The sequence below is a fragment of the Taeniopygia guttata genome, chromosome 7 (assembly GCF_048771995.1).
Source record: "Taeniopygia guttata chromosome 7, bTaeGut7.mat, whole genome shotgun sequence".
In the NCBI taxonomy this organism is placed as follows: Eukaryota; Metazoa; Chordata; class Aves; order Passeriformes; family Estrildidae; genus Taeniopygia; species Taeniopygia guttata.
The window spans coordinates 5395144-5413871 of NC_133032.1; the positions used below are offsets into that span (position 1 = coordinate 5395144).

Below are 18728 nucleotides of genomic sequence, written 5' to 3' on the forward strand. Positions count from 1 at the left end.
AGCTGGTGTTGCTCAGATGCAGCTTCCATCCAGCATGTGCTGGGAAAGCTGACATCCCAAAGTAGTCTCCAGGTCTTGGTTGTGCCAGTCGGAGTGTCAGGGCTCAGAGCTGCAGTTCCTGGAGGTCAGAGAAAAGTCACGGCAGTTCTGGGAAAGTTTCAAAGAGTGAGATAAAACCAAAAGCCTGGAGAAACAGCAAGGAGGCGCAGGGCCCCCAGAGACCTTGCTAGAAAAGTTACTGAAATCCTGAGAGCGTGCTGAATGAGTGAGCTGGGTCTCCAGGGACAGAAACAGCACAAGGGGAAGGCACAGAGAGAGAGAGCCTCCTGAAGTAAAACATGACTTCAGTACTGTCCAAGAGCAACTAGTGAGAGGAACAAATGCAGAAGTTCTCTATTGTATTTACTGCTTCATGTGGATCCAGGCTTTTATCAGAGGTGACCATAGAGAGAGCAAGGGGAAAAGAGCAAGATGAGTCCTCAGGTGAAGATAGGGCAGGGTCTCATTTCCTCCAGAAAGGAAACCCAGTTTAACTCAGGAGCTGCTGCTGAAGGCTAAACATGAAGGCAGAACATGTGTTTGTGCCTCCAAAGAGACCCTCAGGAAAGTGTTCAACTCAGCCCAGTGGCACCAAGTGCTTGAAAAGCAGCTGGAACACCTGAAGTCCTTCCCTCTGAGTGTCCTGCTCTGGAAGGGGTTTCCACAGAACACCTCACAACTGCTATGGGTAGCTACAACTTCTCTGGCTGGTTTGAGCCTTTTTGTCTCCATGTACCAGTCTAATTCATCCTGCTTCAGAGTCCCATCTGAGCCCCCACATAGCTGCTGTGAATTCACAGTAAAAATAATAAGAGGACAAATATTCAGAGAGAATCCACCAACCTGTTGGTGAGATACTCCTAGCTAGCTCCTATCCTAAGACACTGTGAGACAGGAGTTAAGGCAGGGCAGTAACATACCTTCAGGGGAACCTTGAAGCAACATCTTTTTAGAATAGGCTTTTACTGAATAAAAAGGCGTGGAAAAGCTCAGAAATAGAGCAGTTGCTCCACACAGCAGAGCTGGAGGCCAGACACAGTATATGTGTGCACTTGACTTCATTCACCCCTTCCCTTGCCTCGAGTTTGTGCCCAGCACAGGTCCCAGCACAGGTCCCAGCCCAGCCCCAAGCAAAGTGACAGCAAGTCCAACACATCTGCTGGGAGCGCACGTCGGAGCAGCCTTCCTGTAATGCCTCACAGCTGGGCGAGCAGGCTGCTGAAGTCAAGAGGCACGCATTTCTTTAGCAAAGAAAAGAAATAAAAAGTCAAGACTAACAAGATCCAGAAAGGGCATGCTTTCTTTTTTTTTTTTTTTGAACAAATCAACATTTATTTCAATGTAATGAAACAACTTGTTGAAGCACTTCTCTCAGTTCTACTTTACATTTTGTATTTACACTGTCCTCATTCTGTGACAAAAATAAAATAATCTCCAACCCTGAAGTTTCCAGAATAAGTGTCACTAGCAGCAAAAATAACAAAGCCCCAAACACAAAGCAAAAATCCCCCTTGATATATTTTGATGGGAGATTTTTGCATGTTCCATTAAAAAAGTTTTAACCCTGAAACTTTATGAAAAGCTATATGGGATGACAAGGAGGAAAATGTAATGTGTTTGAAGCTGAACGAGAGCAGCATTTGCTGGCCTTTGCAAGTACACTGTTACTTTTAGCATAAGGAACTGTGAAATGCTTAGACACCCACATAGAAGCAGACTTTTAAACTTTGATCAAAGCAGTTCTGCTCTTCTGGGAGCGTAAGGGTACCAGAGTCGGCAAATGCCATCTTTTATCCTGGATATTGGGCACAAAAACAAACTTTATTACACATGGTTTCCAAGCAGCTGTTTGTAAAACACAAGCCTTATTCTTTTGTGAAGTGTCAAGGGTCAGCTTCATTCAGCAGCTTCCAAATTGAGCTACTGTAAGAATTTTGAAGTAATTTCTCAGTTAAATGACATCATTGCTAAGGTCAACTCTGCCTTACACTTAAAGTCAGCAACCTCTGGGACAAGGTGGACCACTCTGCTAAATGGGGGGAGAGAAGGGAAGACAATGATATTTGAGTTTCATATTTAGGTCTCCCTATCTCAAAGGAGGCTGTGGCTATGTACCCAAACAATTCTCCATGGAAACAACAGAAGAGTATCAGTGACAAAGTTGGAATTGGAAAAATAAAAAAAAAAAAGCATGAACAGAACCCAAAGCTTTTTGGGATAGGAAGAAAATCTGCATATTGAGAAAGAAGGGATTGGTTATTAAACTTTCCAGGCACACAGAGGGCTCGGAAAGCACAGAAAACAAGCAGAACAAACAAACACAACTGTGTGCATCTTTGCATCAGCTTCTTTTGCCAAATGCAGTAGCTTCCAACATTCAGCAGCTGCCTCTTGCTTTCTAGTGCTGTGGAGTTCTCTTTGGTACTTGGAGGCTGTGAGGAGCTTCGGGCAAAGAGAAAGTCTTTGTCCATTTACCAACCAATTCCAAAGGCGCTGATCTTGAATAACTTTACTAAGCAAGAGTGACACAGATGTCTAGCAAAGGGGACTTTTCTCTTAGTAAAGTTGTGGTAGGAGCAGTGGAAACCCAAGGCAATCTACATGCTTGTCAATTTGTGCCTAGGTAAGAACAGAGTCCTCCATGAACGTCTCTCATTTGTTCACTCTTAAATTATTCAGGCTCTGACAGCCCCTGAAAAGAAAAGAACGGAATAAGGATAAGTTGCAAGTGGCGCAGGGCAGGAGCGGACACCACGTAAGCACCGAGAACAACGAGGTTGGGGTATTTGACAACAGACACACTGCAGCTGCAGCCTCCAGGGCTGGTGCCCAAAGCAGCTTCCTCCACGCCCTCGTCCTCCAGAAACGCCAGCAGAAAATACAAGCTCACAGCAAAGGTACTGATTGGAATGAATTAAAGGAAGGAATGAATGAAGTCAATGCAAACAGCGGTTTGGAAATAAAACACACAGATAAGAACTGCTGGTGCTTGTGACACTTTGCTCTTTGAACACAGCACAGGGAGATGGCTAAGCAGCTTGGAGACTTTTAACTGCACACTCAAGACTATCAGTTAGGCTGTGGGAAGCTTTAATTCATTCAGCTTAAGTAGCAAAACCAGAGCACCATTTGTTGTCCCATATAACAGGCTCATGCAATCTGCGTCTTGGTTTTTCGTTTGACAGCTCGGCAGGGAGCAGCTCTGTCAGGAAGCTTCCCTGTGACGCTAGTCAACAAGTTTATCAAATTTCAGGTGACAAAGTCACTACTACACTCTATCTGCGTCAGCAAGAAAGATGGACAGGAACTTGAAGTCTCAGAGAGCATCTGCTACATGGGAACAGGAGAGCTCGCTGTCTGCAGCACCCTGCTGAGGTCTCAGCCCTCTGAAGCTGTGCCAGTGCTTTGACCCAGACACCAGCCTTCCCAGTGAGGCTAGTCCTAAGAAACTGATTGATTGTTACTTCTGAAGGGCCACATGGAGCCACCCACAGCTTTTATGGTGCCTACATATTGCTCCTTACAGAAAAAAAATCTACATCCAGCTTTGCAGAGATGTGGAGAAGTGCCCCACATAAAGTGCTCCATTCCCTTCTGCATCACCAAGTCTCATCACAAGCAGCTGTAAAAATGCTCTACCAGGGCAACATGTCCAATAAACTTTCATTACAAAAGCCATCTTCTCTATTGATGTGTGGTTACTTTCTTTTGGCTCCATGTTTCAAAGGAAACAGGAAAAAGAAACACTTGAACACAACAGCAAGAATTAGTAGCAGGGGTTCTTTGATTCTACTAAGGCTTTGTCGAATACAGGTGACCTGTTACTGCATTTTAAGGTATCTGATCACACATATCACCTGCCTGACAGTTCAATATCTCCAGGACAAGTGACTGCAGTGAATATTCAGCAAACGTCTTAGCCACACTGCCACACCAAATTTTACAGCAACACAGCTCTGAGCAGCTACTGCCCTGCCATGAGCAGCCTGGAGTGCTCAAGCGTGGGTGATTTCTCTGATATTAAGACAAAGTCAACTAAGATGCTGCCCTCTGCTCAGCACCTCCACCCTGGTAGGAGCTGTGCTCTGCTAATGTGGAGCTGAAGTTACCACTAACATTGAAAGTATTTGACTCCTTCTTGCCTAAAGCTACAATTTTCCTTCTGCCATCCAAGAAAGAATCCCTGTTGATTAATATTTATTTCATTTCCTAAAGAAATCTATTCAGCCTCCACGTGCTTCAGCTGAGAGCGATGTTTGAACATTGTGTTGATCCTCAGAGTTCAAACTGCAGAAGGTACAAAGAATACCAGACTTGAGGCACTTCAATGGTATTCGCTGTGAATCATCATTTTACATTGTATCACTCAGACACATTTGGATCTAAAATACATTTGCATTTCTAATTAAAACAGATTACCATTAGTAACTAAAGAATGTCTTAAATCAGAATCCCTAGGCCATAAAAGCTAATTGCACGATGCTAAAACTGGATTTCAAAAATATACATATTATACCCCCTGCAGGATTAATTAGGCAACATCGCTTCAAAAGAGTCCTCAAAAGTGTATTTATTCAGCATGCGGTGAAATTATACTGGTTGTGCAACACTTCCCATGGCCTGCCTTGGCTCACGCTCCCGTGGCAGCAGAGAGCTGAGCCTTGTTCATCGGGGTGCTCAGCAGGGACAAACTGGATTCAGGACTGCAGTCCATGAGCAGGGACACACAGGGGAGCAGGAACTGCTGTTCTGGCCACAATCAACCAGCACCCTGGAACAAGGTGACTGGGGTACATGCATGATGCTCCCCAGGACATGCAGGCCCACAAAGAGGCTGCAATCAACTGGTGGGTATCAATCTGGAAGCTGTAACTGCTGATGATCTGATGCTCAGTTGGTCACTGGTTTCCTACATGACCTCAAGGAAGGTTCTAAGTGCTGACTGAGCTGTAAAGTGTTTTCAGAGAGGCTACAGTCGTACCACTTGTCTTGAGGATGTGAGAAACCTCTTCTCACCAAAGCTGCATGTTTCTTATGAAGGGATGAGGAAAAAACCCAACACAGTCTATGAGGTCCTTGGCTGCTACAGTCTATAGCTGTAGTTGTCAGCAAGCCTCAACAACATGAAAAAGTATTCTCAGAAGATTTAGCTGCAGCTGGGGATGTGCTACTCCCAGCTTTCTTCTGTGCTCTGAGCTGCCCACTCCATGTAAAAAATGAGCATAGAAAAATTCTCAGAAAATGGTGAAGACACCTCCATGGTCACTAAATCCAGTCTCTTATCATCACAGTCAGCCACAGTCTATCACTTTCCAAAATGTTTACTTCAATGTTTTCTTGCGCAAGTGAACAAGAAACTTTCCTCAAAAACTCACACATAGACTGTACTTGTGCTTTCCTGTACACAGCAACTTTAAATTTCCATGTTTCACTTACTTCCAACACAAAAGATAATAATCTCCAGAAGAAACCACCTACTGGTTCCTCAGGATGATGTTTGCTAATGGGTTCCCAGCAGGTCTGGCTCCCAGGCTTCACTCCCTTATGGAACTTCACAGTCTGGAATGTCATTTTGCAGGGGATCCAAGATTTCGAAGCTGCTGAGCTGTTCCAGGACTAGCAATGGCTGTACCACATGGGACAACCAAGTGCACTGGGGTGCAATAAGGGCAACAGAATAGCAATTACTGATTCATCATGTGGCAACACACACAACAGGAGACACACTTTTTCCATTTTCCAAAAGTAGCCATGGTTTCTGTGTAGTAAAGGAGCACTCAAAACCATTGGGAAGTACTGGGAGGTCAGGGAGTAAAATCCAGTCAGGACTTTCTGCAACATAATCTTATGTGTGCTACATTATAAAAAAATAAATGACAAATACATAAACTGAAGTGTATATAATGGGTTTCTCCCCATCCAAGAGAAGAAAGCCTATGGCTGTTCTATTGTTAACTGCTGTAATTCAGCTTGCAGGTTCTATTTTTCATCTCATTAGAACTGAAGACATTTTCATATTTTGCTCTAATTATATGAACAAATCCCAGGTGATGTGTGTGATTCCCAAGTTCTCAGCCTGCTGGGGAAAGCATTGTGGGGCGGCTCCAGGACAGAGGCTGAAGGAACACGTGGCAGGTCAAACTCAACAGGAGACCCAATGGGATGCACTAACTCCCTTTAATTCAAGGACCAGTTTTTATTTCAGCATAAACAGCCACATCAAACAACAGGCGCTAAAAGCAAACAGATTATTTTTTGGTTTGTGGTTTTCCAATGGCAAAGAATGGTCAAGGGAGATGATTTCAAGCTTATCACATTAGAGGTAATCTCATTATTTTCTAATAAATCTTGAAGTCTTACTTGTGACCTATGCATCTTTTTAAAGAAAACATCCAGCTGTGCTTCTATAGTTATATTAAAAAGCAACTTCACATGACACAGAATTGTGTGATGCAATATTAGCAATTGAACTCTTCTGCAATAGCAACTGATGCAGTGGCTAAACTGGCAGAAAATTGGATTTCCTTACTGAACTGAAAACCACAGGATCTGTAGATCCCTGCTGTAATCACTAACTGCCCAACCAATTCCTCTCTTTTGAAAAGAAATTGCAACTTTTGCCAAATATAAAAATGCTTCATAAAGCCTGTTAACAGACAAGGATTAGAATGAAATGTAACAGTGTTCTGGTGTGCTTGAGAAGTATCTTGATGCTATTTTTAGACTGAAAACTTTGAAAGTTTGGTGGAGATTAAGTTTGAAATGATAGATTAGTTTTCCTAACACACACACAAGTTTTAACAAGGTGTGTGCTGAAACATAACAGTTTGGGAAAAAACCCAAACAAAATCCTTCTGGGGTCATGTGAAATAACTGCCCTTTTTGTTTCACTTCAGAATGGAGAGATTTTATTTCAGCATCCGTGCATTGAATTCCTGAACAATACATCTATCTGGCACTTATTTTATAGGAAAACAGCATGTTTAATTACCCCACCTCTTCACACTAAGTAGGGAGAGTTACCCAAGCTATATTTTTCACAATTATCTGTTCTCTTTTGCTAAGAATAAAGTCTCCTTTCAGGTTTTTGACAAGATGAATAAAGCCTTGTGGGTTCCTATACGCTCCTTGGAGTAAATGGGAAGTTTTGGAGCTTTGCCTGCATAAAAGCAAATCCTATGTTTCTTTAAAGCTGGACAAATTTATAAAAGTTGAAAACAACATAACAATCTGAATAATAAGGATCCCCACCACGTATTCACACCCAGATCAGTAACTGAAAGCTGATGTTTGCAGAAGCTCTTGCTACCTCTTTTCCACATATGAATTAATATCTGAAAGTTTATTTTATCACTTCTGTTGCATCTTCTACGTAACCACATGTCAAAAGGCTGCAAGATTAGTCAAAACAGGGAGACATGAAGCCAGAGGTTGAGCCAGCTTGTATCAGGAGAGTTAGAGCTGCCTAGCAGTGCATGTTTTCAAGAGAGAAAATAATAACACTGTTATTGCTTGGATCTTGGAAACTGAGAGAAAGTTGCTAAAGCATCCCAACATTGGCACTGACATGATAAACATTTGATTTACAGAAAGTGGCTGGTGGCAGATGAGAGCAGTGAGCACAAAGCCATGTGCAGCAACCAGCACTTCTGAAAAGCTTAAACATTCTGTGCTCTTGGACAATTATTTTTTGACAGTAACACAGACCCACTGAAAACGTGACCTGCTGTATCTGTGAACAAGGTTCCTACCCTGAGGAAGCCCTCCTGCAAACAGGTAAGATTTAACAACACTAAGTAATCCTACAAGGAGTTCACTGCTCTCCAGCCTGCCAGCAGAGCAGTGGCCATGCTTCTCCTTTGACTCATACTCAGAGGTTACTCAGCAGCCCCAGGACTTCTCCTGAACTCCTCCTATGTGTCATTGCCACACAAATGCTAAGATGTTCAGAATAGCGATGTTCAGAATATTTACTGCAAAAGACTGGCATGGGGACTGTCAGTCATGCTTTTGGGACATGCTTAACTGAGGACTGTGCGGCAGGAAGGTGTAGAGCAGGTGTGAGAAAGCAGTTTCACATCAACAAAAAGAGTGAATTTTTTTTTTTGCTAACAGTATTCACCTTGTCACGTTAATCCTGCTTGCTCAACTGAGCAGCATTTTCATCAACTCTTTTGTCCCTTCCAACAACTCTCTGCTGTGACCTATTCTGACTCCTGACTCAGCCTGCAGAGGTGGGAAAACACAGGACTTGAAAGAGATGCTCCTGTCATGGGCTAACCAGTTTTCTCTTAATAGAACTAGAAAGAAATAACAACAACTCTTGCAACCCTCTCCACAGCCATTTGCTCATGAATTTTCCAGGACAAAGAGCAGAGCTCAACTCTGGCATGAGAGGGAAGGAGACTGCCTACAGAGGACCAGTACACTTGATCCTCTTGACTTTGCTGAGATACAACTAATGAGCAACAGATGGACATCACCCAAGGAGTTTATTTGGGAAACCTAAGAGTTTCCTCATATTTCTCATTCAAGAAAGACCAGGAAGCCAAGCAAGCTTTGGTTGACACCCTTTATTTTACTATTGTTTTCTCCTCTGCCTCAATTTTGACACAGCTGCTTTGGCTATGCATTCCATTATGCTTTACACAGTGCAACCAGGGCTCAGCCTGAAGCACTAAATAAAATATGTTCAAATTAGGAAATGTTATGGGCTTGAATATATTACTGCAGATCACTCTCTTGCTACCACTCAGCACAAAGGTACCAGTTCCCTAAGCAAAGCTCTGCAGCTCCCTGTAACAGTGTCAGCACCTTCTATAAAAAGCACCATCAGATCTCACTTTTTACCTAATGAATAAATAACTTTTATTAATGTGCTGTTGACAGCCCTTGTGATGATGCTGGTTTTCTTAACTTCCAGTTAAGGCTCTGTTTCTGCCCAGATAGGAAAGATGTAGAGGGTGGCTGGCTGAGCCCCCTTCACTGCACAGAAGTCATCACCACTCTGTCAAGACAAGTTTTCTTTGTTCATCTTACAGCAAAGATCCAGTAACAAATCAAAGATTTAGGCAAGAAGAAAAAAAAGGAAGGAAGGAAAGAAAGAAAAAGAAGACAGTAAACCAGAAAATTGCAGAAATAAGACTGAAAGTGTAGGAGATAGGACCAGCTGGAGGGACAGAAAACTTAAAATAAGAGCTTTACCAGGAGCTTAGCACAAATAGAAACCCACTCTACCTTTCAACTTTAACACACTGAGACTTAAGGTTTGACATTCAGATTAAGTTTATTTTGTTCTGAAATCAGAAGTTTGCATACAGCCAGCAGCCTACTGAGAAAAGCAACTGCTCAAGGAGGCAGAGGATGTGCTCTTTATCAAAGCAAACACAGTGCATCCATTTAAATCCATCCTCCTGGTTTCTGGCTACCCTCAAGTAGAAAGCATACTATTTCCTCACGAGAAGTCACGCTATAGCATAATATTACTCATTTGAACTCTAAAGTTATTCTGATAATCGATTACTTTTAACCACAGACCCTTTTCTTTGTCTATACCTGGTACACCCACAGCCTGCTCAAGTCCAGCAAATGTGAACATCTGTCTCCTTGTGCTCAAAGAAAAGTATTTCCTACACCTTGTTTGTGCTCTCCACCCTCCTGGTATCCCTTAGGGCAGTGAGATGCCAGCATACTCTAGTTTGGGCTAGAATTGAAGGAGTTGAACTGCTGCAAAAAATGTCCTCTAAATAAGGCTCTGGGTTTAAGGCAGCACACAGAATTTAATTTCCAGGTTAAATCTGAGACACTGGTAGTCTTTACAGCTCCCTGTGCATCAGAGCCTGGAATTTAGTCTCACCCAATGTCCATGTTCCCACTCACTGATCAGCTTCAGAGCCCTGTGCAGAAGGTAGTGCAGAGCAATGGCACTCACACACTGGACCTGGCTCTGTGCTTAAAGGCAGCAAAGTTCTGATCTTCCCACATGCAAGGCATGCTGCTGACTATTTGCGTTAGAAAAGACCTTTCACAAAGCGGGAATCCCTCCCATCTCTATTTTCCCTCTTTTCCCTTTTAAAATAATTTCTAATCTGAACCACACAGATAATTGAAAAGACAGACTTCATGTAAAAAAAAAAAAAAAAAAAAAAAAAAAAAAAAAAAAAAAGGTATATTAAATTGCAAATACCAGGCTGATTTCTAAGGAGAGTTCAATGACTTTCTAGCTATGAGAAGACCATCAGAATTTGAACCCTCTTACCAGGGACAGTTTTGCAGCATTAAGAAGCATTCTGTTACACTAGGTCACTTTGCACTTCTGCAGGAGATACAGCAAAAAGCCTCACTTGCACACTCTTGGCTTAGTAAGGCTACTGTCCTAAAGGCTATGCAAGTGTGCTGCTCCTCGATTACCCCTTTTTATGGCTGAAAGCAAGTGACAGACTCTTGCTCTGAGGCACTCCTATATTAGGATTCATATCTCTCTATACTGCAGACCAGAGAAGTAATCCTTATTTAGTTCCTGCAGGCAACTATCGGGGTAAGAGCAAAATTGCAAATGGTATTGTCAGTTGCTTTCTCTGGATGGATCCCAACAGCTCTGTACATGGGCAAAGCCAAAGATCAGAAACTCACCAAGAGAAACAAGCAAAAAACAGCATCAAGATCGCTACTGCTGCAATAGACAGTTGAATATTAATGCAAAGGAGTTTGAGTCATCTGTCAAAATCCTTCAGAGAAATGCCCAGTTACACAAAACCTACGTATTTCACGATACACAGGGGACCTTGGGTTTGGGTTTTTTTCAGCTCTGCATTACTGCTGCTATTTAGGAGATCAAGCATTCCACATCACTTCCAAGCTCCATGGAAAGCAATGATGCAGCTCATACCAACTATTTGAGCACAAAACCTGTGTTTGACACAGAATGCTGGCTCATTTTCCCTGTTTCTCTCATCGGACAGCTCTTATTCACACAACAAAACCTACTGAGCTGTTGCAAAAGATCAAGATACATCAGGCACTGGCACCAGGAAAAAGCAGAGTCGAATTTCCAAAGGAAAAGGTAAGGTCATCTATGGGGCAGCACCGAGAATAGCTCTGAGATGCTTCACACCCATCTTAAATACAAACTACATTCACCTATTTGCACTGCAAGACTGAGATCAGTGAGAGGCCCTCGGATGAACAGTGTGCCCTCCCAGGTGATTGCTGACAACACAGAATACATGAAGTTAGAGCTTCAAAGCTCTGGCTGCCACATTAAAACATCTCCAAGCTTAATGGGAGAAGCTGACAATAAGGGCACACTGATGCTGTAATCTGGGGCACCTGAATCCCTTGTCAAATGTCAGGTTTTGTACCTGCTTAAGTTCGCGGGGTATTGCCACCATCTCTGGTTTTCTATAATAAACACAGCATGACAGACAGCCTTTTAGAACTTTTTGCCTGAAGTATACAACCAAGGATAAGAAAGAAGTAAATCTGTATCACAAAACACCTTCTGTTACCAACCCAGTAAACTAGAACTGCAAATACAGTTAACATTTCAACTGGAGAGAGCAGAGCCCGCTGTTTTGCCCTCCCCCTTCCAGAGACCTCTGTAGGCAGGACAGGCAGCAGGGAGATTTTAATTCGTTAGAATCAACATTTTCAAGACCAGAGCTCTGTCAGAGAGCTTGAATACTGCTCCAGCCTGCTGCATGGGCCAACACATTAAAGCACGGGCTGTCCAAAAGACTTGGCTTTCACAGTGGTTTAGTACCACAACCTTTCTGCAGGCAGCCCTACCCCTACAACCAGATTGCATATTCCTTCTTAAAGGCTGCAAAACAGTGGGTGCTGTGCATTGACCTCAAGAATCATTTCCTTGGCATGATGTCGTGAGTTCTCCTCAGGCTAAAAAAGATCACTTCTTAGGAAGTAGCGGCAAACTCCATCACCAACTAGTTTGCTGCTGTCACCACATAAGTGTGACTAATTCAGTAATGGGGAAAGAGAGCTCCTGACCTGCAAATGTATGCCTCAAGAAACGAGCAGGCCCACCCGTCCTCAATGTCATCTTTAGCTGCTCTTTATTTGGGTCCCAGAGTTACCAAAAGACTGCATGCGAAAGCTTTAGTTATTAAAAAAATAAAAATAAAAAAGGCACAAAACAAAAGCCAAGTTTTGTTCAAGACATTTTCCTTGGCCATTCAGAGAACAGGAAACATTGAGATACCACAAACAGATCTTTGAAAAACCTCACATTATCCAGAACAAGTCCAAGAGCCATATCACAGCATAAAAACTGCAGGCTAAGAAACCTTCAGTCAATGCATCTGTGCTGTTCCACATAAAAGCCAGATTTTGATTTTATTTTTACAAGGCACTCCAGCTGCCCTGGCTTTCCCACATCTCTCAGCATTTCAGCTCAGCCAGCTTCCCCAGACCTTCCCCCATCACCATTCAGAGATTTGTGAACTGTGAGAAACAGATGTTCTCAAAGCATTTCGCTCGTACTCGAGCCCAAGAAAGACTAGAAAGGAAGGGGCGAAAAAAAAAGAAAATCATTTAAGCGAATATTTCTCCCCGCCCTATTGACCCTACACTCCCGGCATGTTTTTTACGAGCAATGATAAAATGCAAAACTATAATTGTAAAACTGTGTCAACTCCTGCCCTGTCGCTCGCAGTGCCGTTACCGGCTCACCCTCGCTGTCGCTGAGGCGGGGACACCGGTGTCCCCCGCTGTCCCGGAGGCCGGGGACACCGCTGTCCCTCCCTGACGCTGAGACCGGGCACACCGCTGTCCCCCGCTGTCCCCGAGACCGGGCACACCGCTGTCCCCCGCTGTCCCGGAGGCCGGGCACACCGCTGTCCCTCCCTGACGCTGAGACCGGGCACACCGGTGTCCCCCGCTGTCCCCGAGACCGGGCACACCGCTGTCCCCCGCTGTCCCCGAGACCGGGCACACCGCTGTCCCCCGCTGTCCCCGAGACCGGGCACACCGCTGTCCCCCGCTGTCGCCGAGGCAGCCGGCGGAGGGACGCTGCCCTGAGAGGGCACCGCTGAGCCCCCCCAGCAGCCCCCCGGGCCAGGCTCCCCAGGCGCGGGCCCCACCGACCTGTGCAGGAGCAGGAGCAGCAGCAGCAGCAGCACTTCGCCAGGAGCCATCCTACACCGGAGCGGGCGGGATAGCCGCGCCTGCCCGCTTTCATGCTGCCTTCGGGCTGCTCATGGCAAGGAGCCACCGGCCCGCTTGCGAGAAACAACGAAAGAAATAATAATAATAACAATAAAGGCCCTAAAGCAAAAGAAGAAGGAAGGGAGAAAGAAAAAGCTCCTGGCGGGCAGGCGGGCAGCGCGGCAGAGCCGCAGGCGGCCGCGGCGCCGGCAGCCGCTGTGCCGCGGGCCGGGCGCGCTCCGCCGGGGGCGGCGCCGGCAGCGGGGGCGGAGCGCGGCCGGCCCGGCCGGGCGGGGGCACTGCGGCCGGACCGCGCTCCGCCGCTGCCTGGAAGGGAGAAAAAAAAGGAGTTTTCGGGAGGAAGAAATGCAGAACTGCGGTATCTGCGACCGGGCAGGCGGTATCCGAGATCGGGAGCGAGAAATAAAAACTGCCTGGGAGGAAGTTTGCTAAAGCTCTGATACGTTGAGGATTGGTGGGGGGCGGGGGGAGGGGGGGTCCACCAAAGCCTTTAAAAGGCAAAACTTGTATTGCCGTGGGTTTTTTTTTTTAAACTTCACAATGTTCTTGGCTTCCCTCCCCGCGCCCAGTGCCATTCCTTAACTTAGGCATCTGACAGCTAAAACTCCTTACAACTGGCTGAAAATGCTGCCCAGCCGGCGGTGATCCCAAGGGTTCTGCCTGCTTCCTGCAGCAGCAGACCTGCCTGAAGCACTGCAGAGGGAATGCCTACCCTTCTGTCACACGGACCGAGACACTGATCTGACACACCGAGATCCAGAGGCACAGCTTGCTTTGGCAGGTGCCAGTCTGTTGTGTTAGGATTTCCTACCTAAAGCATAGAAAACTGGAGGTGCCACAAACATCCCGAACCTTGCTGGAGGCAGCTGGTAGGAGAGGTCGGGCAGGATTCCAGAACAACAGCATCATAGTTTTGCACTCTTGCATCAAAAGCTGAACAAACACAACAAGCTACTTCTCCCAGGCAGACATAGGTATTGAGAGGGAAGAGCAGAGGGGAGATGTGCCACGCTTTGTGCCACTACGTGCCAGGGCTTCAGCCCGAGCAGGCACAGCTCTACTGGTGCCACAGGCTGCTGATTGGGACTAGGGTTTTGGCAATGGCTTTGGGTAAGTGCCACTCCCAGAGGGGCACAGGCCATTTCTGGACTTGAAGGGAGGGTTGGGACCAAGGCAGAGTGCTCACAAACCCACCTCAGGGTGCTCTTGTCCAGAGGTAGGCCTGGACTGGGTGATTCCGTGTAACCATTGGGTGGGATCGTGCAGACCCTGAAGGATTCCTGGCAGAAAGATCCCAGTACCTGGTGCCAGGAGAGGGACAGAGGAGAAACTGAGAAACTCCCTCCACCACACTGGCGAATATGAAACCTTCCTGCTGCACTTCTGGCTGCTCTGCAGGAACTGTTCTTTGACTACAGACTCAGTGGAAGGACTGACAACCTTGTAACACGCCTGAAGCACACACATTTTCCTGCCAATGCCCTTGAGCACCAAGGTGTTTTAAGTACATGAGAACAAAGGGCTCTGTAACTGTTTCCCATTTGCTGTGTGTTGTGTCTTTCTTTGACTTGGGTCTCTGCCTATCTGGGAGCTGCAAGGGAATGTCTCGAGGGTGCACTCAGGGCTCTTGTGCCTGTAGTAGGGAGATAGTATGTCACACACGAAGCAGAAACCACAGCTGCAGTCAGAGAAGGAAAAGGTGGGCTGGGAACCAGCTGGGACACCCCCACCTTCTGCACCTCTTCTTTCTGTGTTAGTCCCTGCCATGGCTCTCCAGGCAGCAGCTCAACTCAGCTCCTCTGAGTGATTCAGGAAACTTGCAGCAGGGCTCTTCTGAGGAGGCAGCTCCTCACTTCTCTGCTTTCTACTTTGAACTGCATCTCTCTTTTCTAACCCACCCTTGCACAGCATGCCTACCTCTTGTCCCGTGGGCTGGCTGCCCCCACCTGATCTCAGCTTGCTTTGTGCCAACAGAAAAGGGGAAAGGTCTTCACTGGCATTTCACTGCTCATGTGGCATCTGCCCAGACCTGCAATACAGGACCTGAGGCAGGAGCAGACCATACACAGGGCCTGGTTTGCCAGATCTCAGCTCTTGGTTATTTTTAAAAATCATCGTAAGAGAACCTTTAACACTCCTCATTTAAGAAAATAGGAAACAGCCTAAGCTGTTCACCTCTAGCATTCCACCTCTAAATTCCTATGACTTCTGAAGAGTTGGCCAGCCTGAGGAGCCCTGTGGGTCTCTTTCAGCTCAGCATGTTCTGTGATGCTGTGTGAGCCTGGCATGCTGGGGAGAGCCTGGGGAGGCAGGGGGGAACTGGGCTGATCAGAGCCATCAGCTGAGAGCCAGAGTGGTGGAAAAACATAGAGAATGTGCCAGCAGAGGCACCACAATAACCCTGCCAGGGAATGAGGTTTCACTAAACCAGCACATGGACACAGAGCCTGAGACTGTGAGGAGGATTGGGAAGCAAGGTTGTAGCTCTTGTAATTGCATCCAAACTTTAAAACATAATTAAGGTGCAATTTTAGGTCTTTAAAAACCTCCTTCCCTAATTAAAACAGAATTGAAGTAATTATTGTGGGAGGAAGCAGGCTCTGCCCCTCCCCAGCCTACAGCTCCAGCAGTGTTGTGAAGATTAGGTCTATAAAGTTGCTCTTTAGAAACATGTACATCCATCCACACATATTCACTGATGAATGATACATAGAATAAATATTTCACAAAATAAGGCTGAAAGCCACATTCTTAATAACTACACCAATCAATTAGCTCCTATAAAGAAGAGGAGGAGATATGCTGTGGGCAGTCTGGTTCAGCTCCAGCCCTAGCTGGGAAAAACATCTGTCAGCAGCAGCAAATTGGTGCTATGCTGCCAACTGCACTGATTGTTTAGCTTCAAGCAGGGAATTCAGCCTTTGGGATGTAGAAGTGTTGCAGAGATTGTGTGTGGGATGGAAATGTGTATGGCCCACTTGCCCAAGGTGAAGGGCATGAAGCTGTTTATCTGTGACTAGGAGATTATTGGGCAGGATGAATTTATGTGTGACTGTGGTCAATGAATTATCAGTATGTCACCTGAGAAGGAAAAGATCATGCTATAAGCTATGCCTGAGTCAATGAATAGGGTCATAGAATGGTTTGGGTTGGAAGAGACCTTAAAGGTCATTTTATTTCAACCCTGCTGCCATAGGGAGGGGCACCTTGATCAGGTTGCTCAAAGTCCCATCCAACCTGGCCTTGAACACTTGGCAGCCACAATTTCTCCAGGCATTGCCTATTTCTGGCAATATTCTTTATGAGACCAGCTAATATGAATGCAATCTGTTCCAGTGTCTCACCACCATCACAGCAAAGAATTTCTTCCCAACATCAACGTAAATTTCTCCTTTTTTTACTTTAAAACCATTCCCCATTGTCTTCTTGCTATAAACCCCCTTTACTGGAAGACTGAGTCACAGGAGTTCTTTAAGGAAACATCTCCTGGAACCACACTCCAAATGCTCCAATCATTACCTGCAGTGGAGTGAACAGGAAAATTTTATGTCCCTGGCTGGCTGCATTTGAAGCAGTCTATTAGCAGCGTGTCTGCACCATGGGCCATGTGTGCTGCCCTGCCCAATGGCAGTGATGATCAGGAAGTCATCTCAATCTAATGTCAGGATGACAAGGAAATTACTTCTGTCTACTCCTTTAGAAATTCCCCAAGCATATGAGTTACTTTCATATGAAATCTGAGATGGTCTGTAAAAAGTACTGTTGTTGTAGAGTTCTAATAGTTTTACCCAGCCTTCCTGAAAAAAATTTGGGATGAAAGACGGAAAACAAATTTTTTCACTGCCTTCAAGTGTTCTCTCACACCTGCAGCAGTTACTTTAATTTCTTAGGTTATGAACTGAGGGACTTATCTGAGGGAAACAAAAGACAAAATAACAAGGGGATGTAAACTGGCGTGGCTTCATTTTGGGTCAACACAAATGCAGTGAAACACTCCTGACCCAGATTGCCCCGGGGGTCTGTAATGCAGAACAGCAGTGACAATATTTCTCCCATAGTAACAGGCTCTGTTTCCTTTCCCCCATCACATGCACAGGGAGATGAACAATGTAATAGCTGTCAGGAGCATCTGTTCATTACTTATGCAAGCCAATCCTACATTGTGCTTTAGGGTGTAAAGTGATCTCTGCAGAAAATCCATCCCTATGGACATCACTATCATGGAATAAGAGGTACTATGGTTGATTAATTTTTTTAATCCAATGAAGCATAAGTCTTAGTTATCCCTTTCTTTGGGAGGGATAGCAAACCAACTATGTAACAGAAATGTCTGGTGTATGGCAAAAGGAAAATGGATTTATACAATTTTAAAAACATGATTTAAATATAAAACATAATTAAAAATTAAATATTGGTGTGCCTTGTAATGTCAAATTCAGATAGTGGAAAGACATGTATGAAATTTAAGTTTTGTTAATAGGGACATTTAGGTACATCTACAGAGCAATTCAGAGGGTACAGGCAAGACAGTAAACATGGATGTTCTGAAAACCAGTGCAAACCACCAGAACTTAGCAGAACTTGTTTTTGGATTATGGTCTTGCTTCAGTTAATGGAGAAATCAGTATTTACACTGCAGGAGCCCAATAGATACTGGTTTAATTACTCATTCTGTCACTTGCTTTCTGGGTGACCATAGGGGAAAAAATTACCATTTCATGCCTCAATTTTCCTATGTGAAATAAAAGGATATCAGCATTTCACATTCCCTTTAAAGTGGTCTGAAACAGAGATTAGACATCCTACACTGAACAACAAGTAGAGCTGTCGTTGTTAGCTGTGTCTTGAAATGAGTGTGACAAAATATGTCTCTGGTGCTATTCGCCTTTTAAATCAGTATTAAAAAGCACCTTGATCAATACATCTTGCCTGAAAATGCTACTTGCAAAACCAGGTAAATCTGAACAGCTGCAGGGAAACAGATTGGCAGAGTGAAGCAGTCCTTGCTCGACCAGCACATTTCAGTACATTATTCTTGGCTCTGAGTCCAGCTATTTTCAACAGCACTAAACATTCATTAGATTAAATCAAATGAACCACATTCTTTAAAAATAGCCAGAGCCTTGTTGTGCCAGTTGGAAAAAACAAGTTTATTGGGTACTAAAACAGACAAAATAAATTAAAATAAATAAATAAATGGAGTTATATTCCCTCCTCGTGCAAGAGAGCACAACTCTAAAGAGAGATTTTTGGCTCCTCAGTTTAGCACAGTGGTAGGCAAAAAAGAACATTCTCAACTAGCTAAACCAAACAAATTAAGAAGAAATATAGACAGTCCAGTACAACCTCCATGCTCAACTGCAATGTAGGCATATGTTCAGCAAATGTTAGGATATATCATCCTTACCTCTCTGCTGTGGATGTCAGCACAGGGGGGATTTATAGCAGCTCAGAAGAGTTGCCATGACCTAACAGTATCCTGGCACACCAACTCTACTCTAAAGCCA

At 44.8% G+C, this 18728-nt stretch overlaps 1 protein-coding gene across 17 annotated transcripts in view; it reads right to left on the reverse strand.

Annotated features, from left to right (window-relative positions):
- Positions 1-18728, reverse strand: part of KALRN (kalirin RhoGEF kinase) — a 467424-nt gene that overhangs the window by 58734 nt on the left and 389962 nt on the right. For 3 of the 17 annotated variants that reach the window (XM_072931995.1, XM_030277138.4, XM_030277140.4), the window contains one exon: positions 1322-2731. The exons of 13 other annotated variants lie outside the window; for them this stretch is intronic. In XM_072931995.1, the coding sequence (XP_072788096.1) occupies positions 2715-2731 (17 nt within the window). In that variant the 3' untranslated portion in view covers positions 1322-2714. Of the gene's footprint in view, positions 1-1321; positions 2732-13140; positions 13451-18728 lie in introns of those variants that run through there. One more of the 17 variants, XM_030277141.4, reaches the window with a different exon arrangement.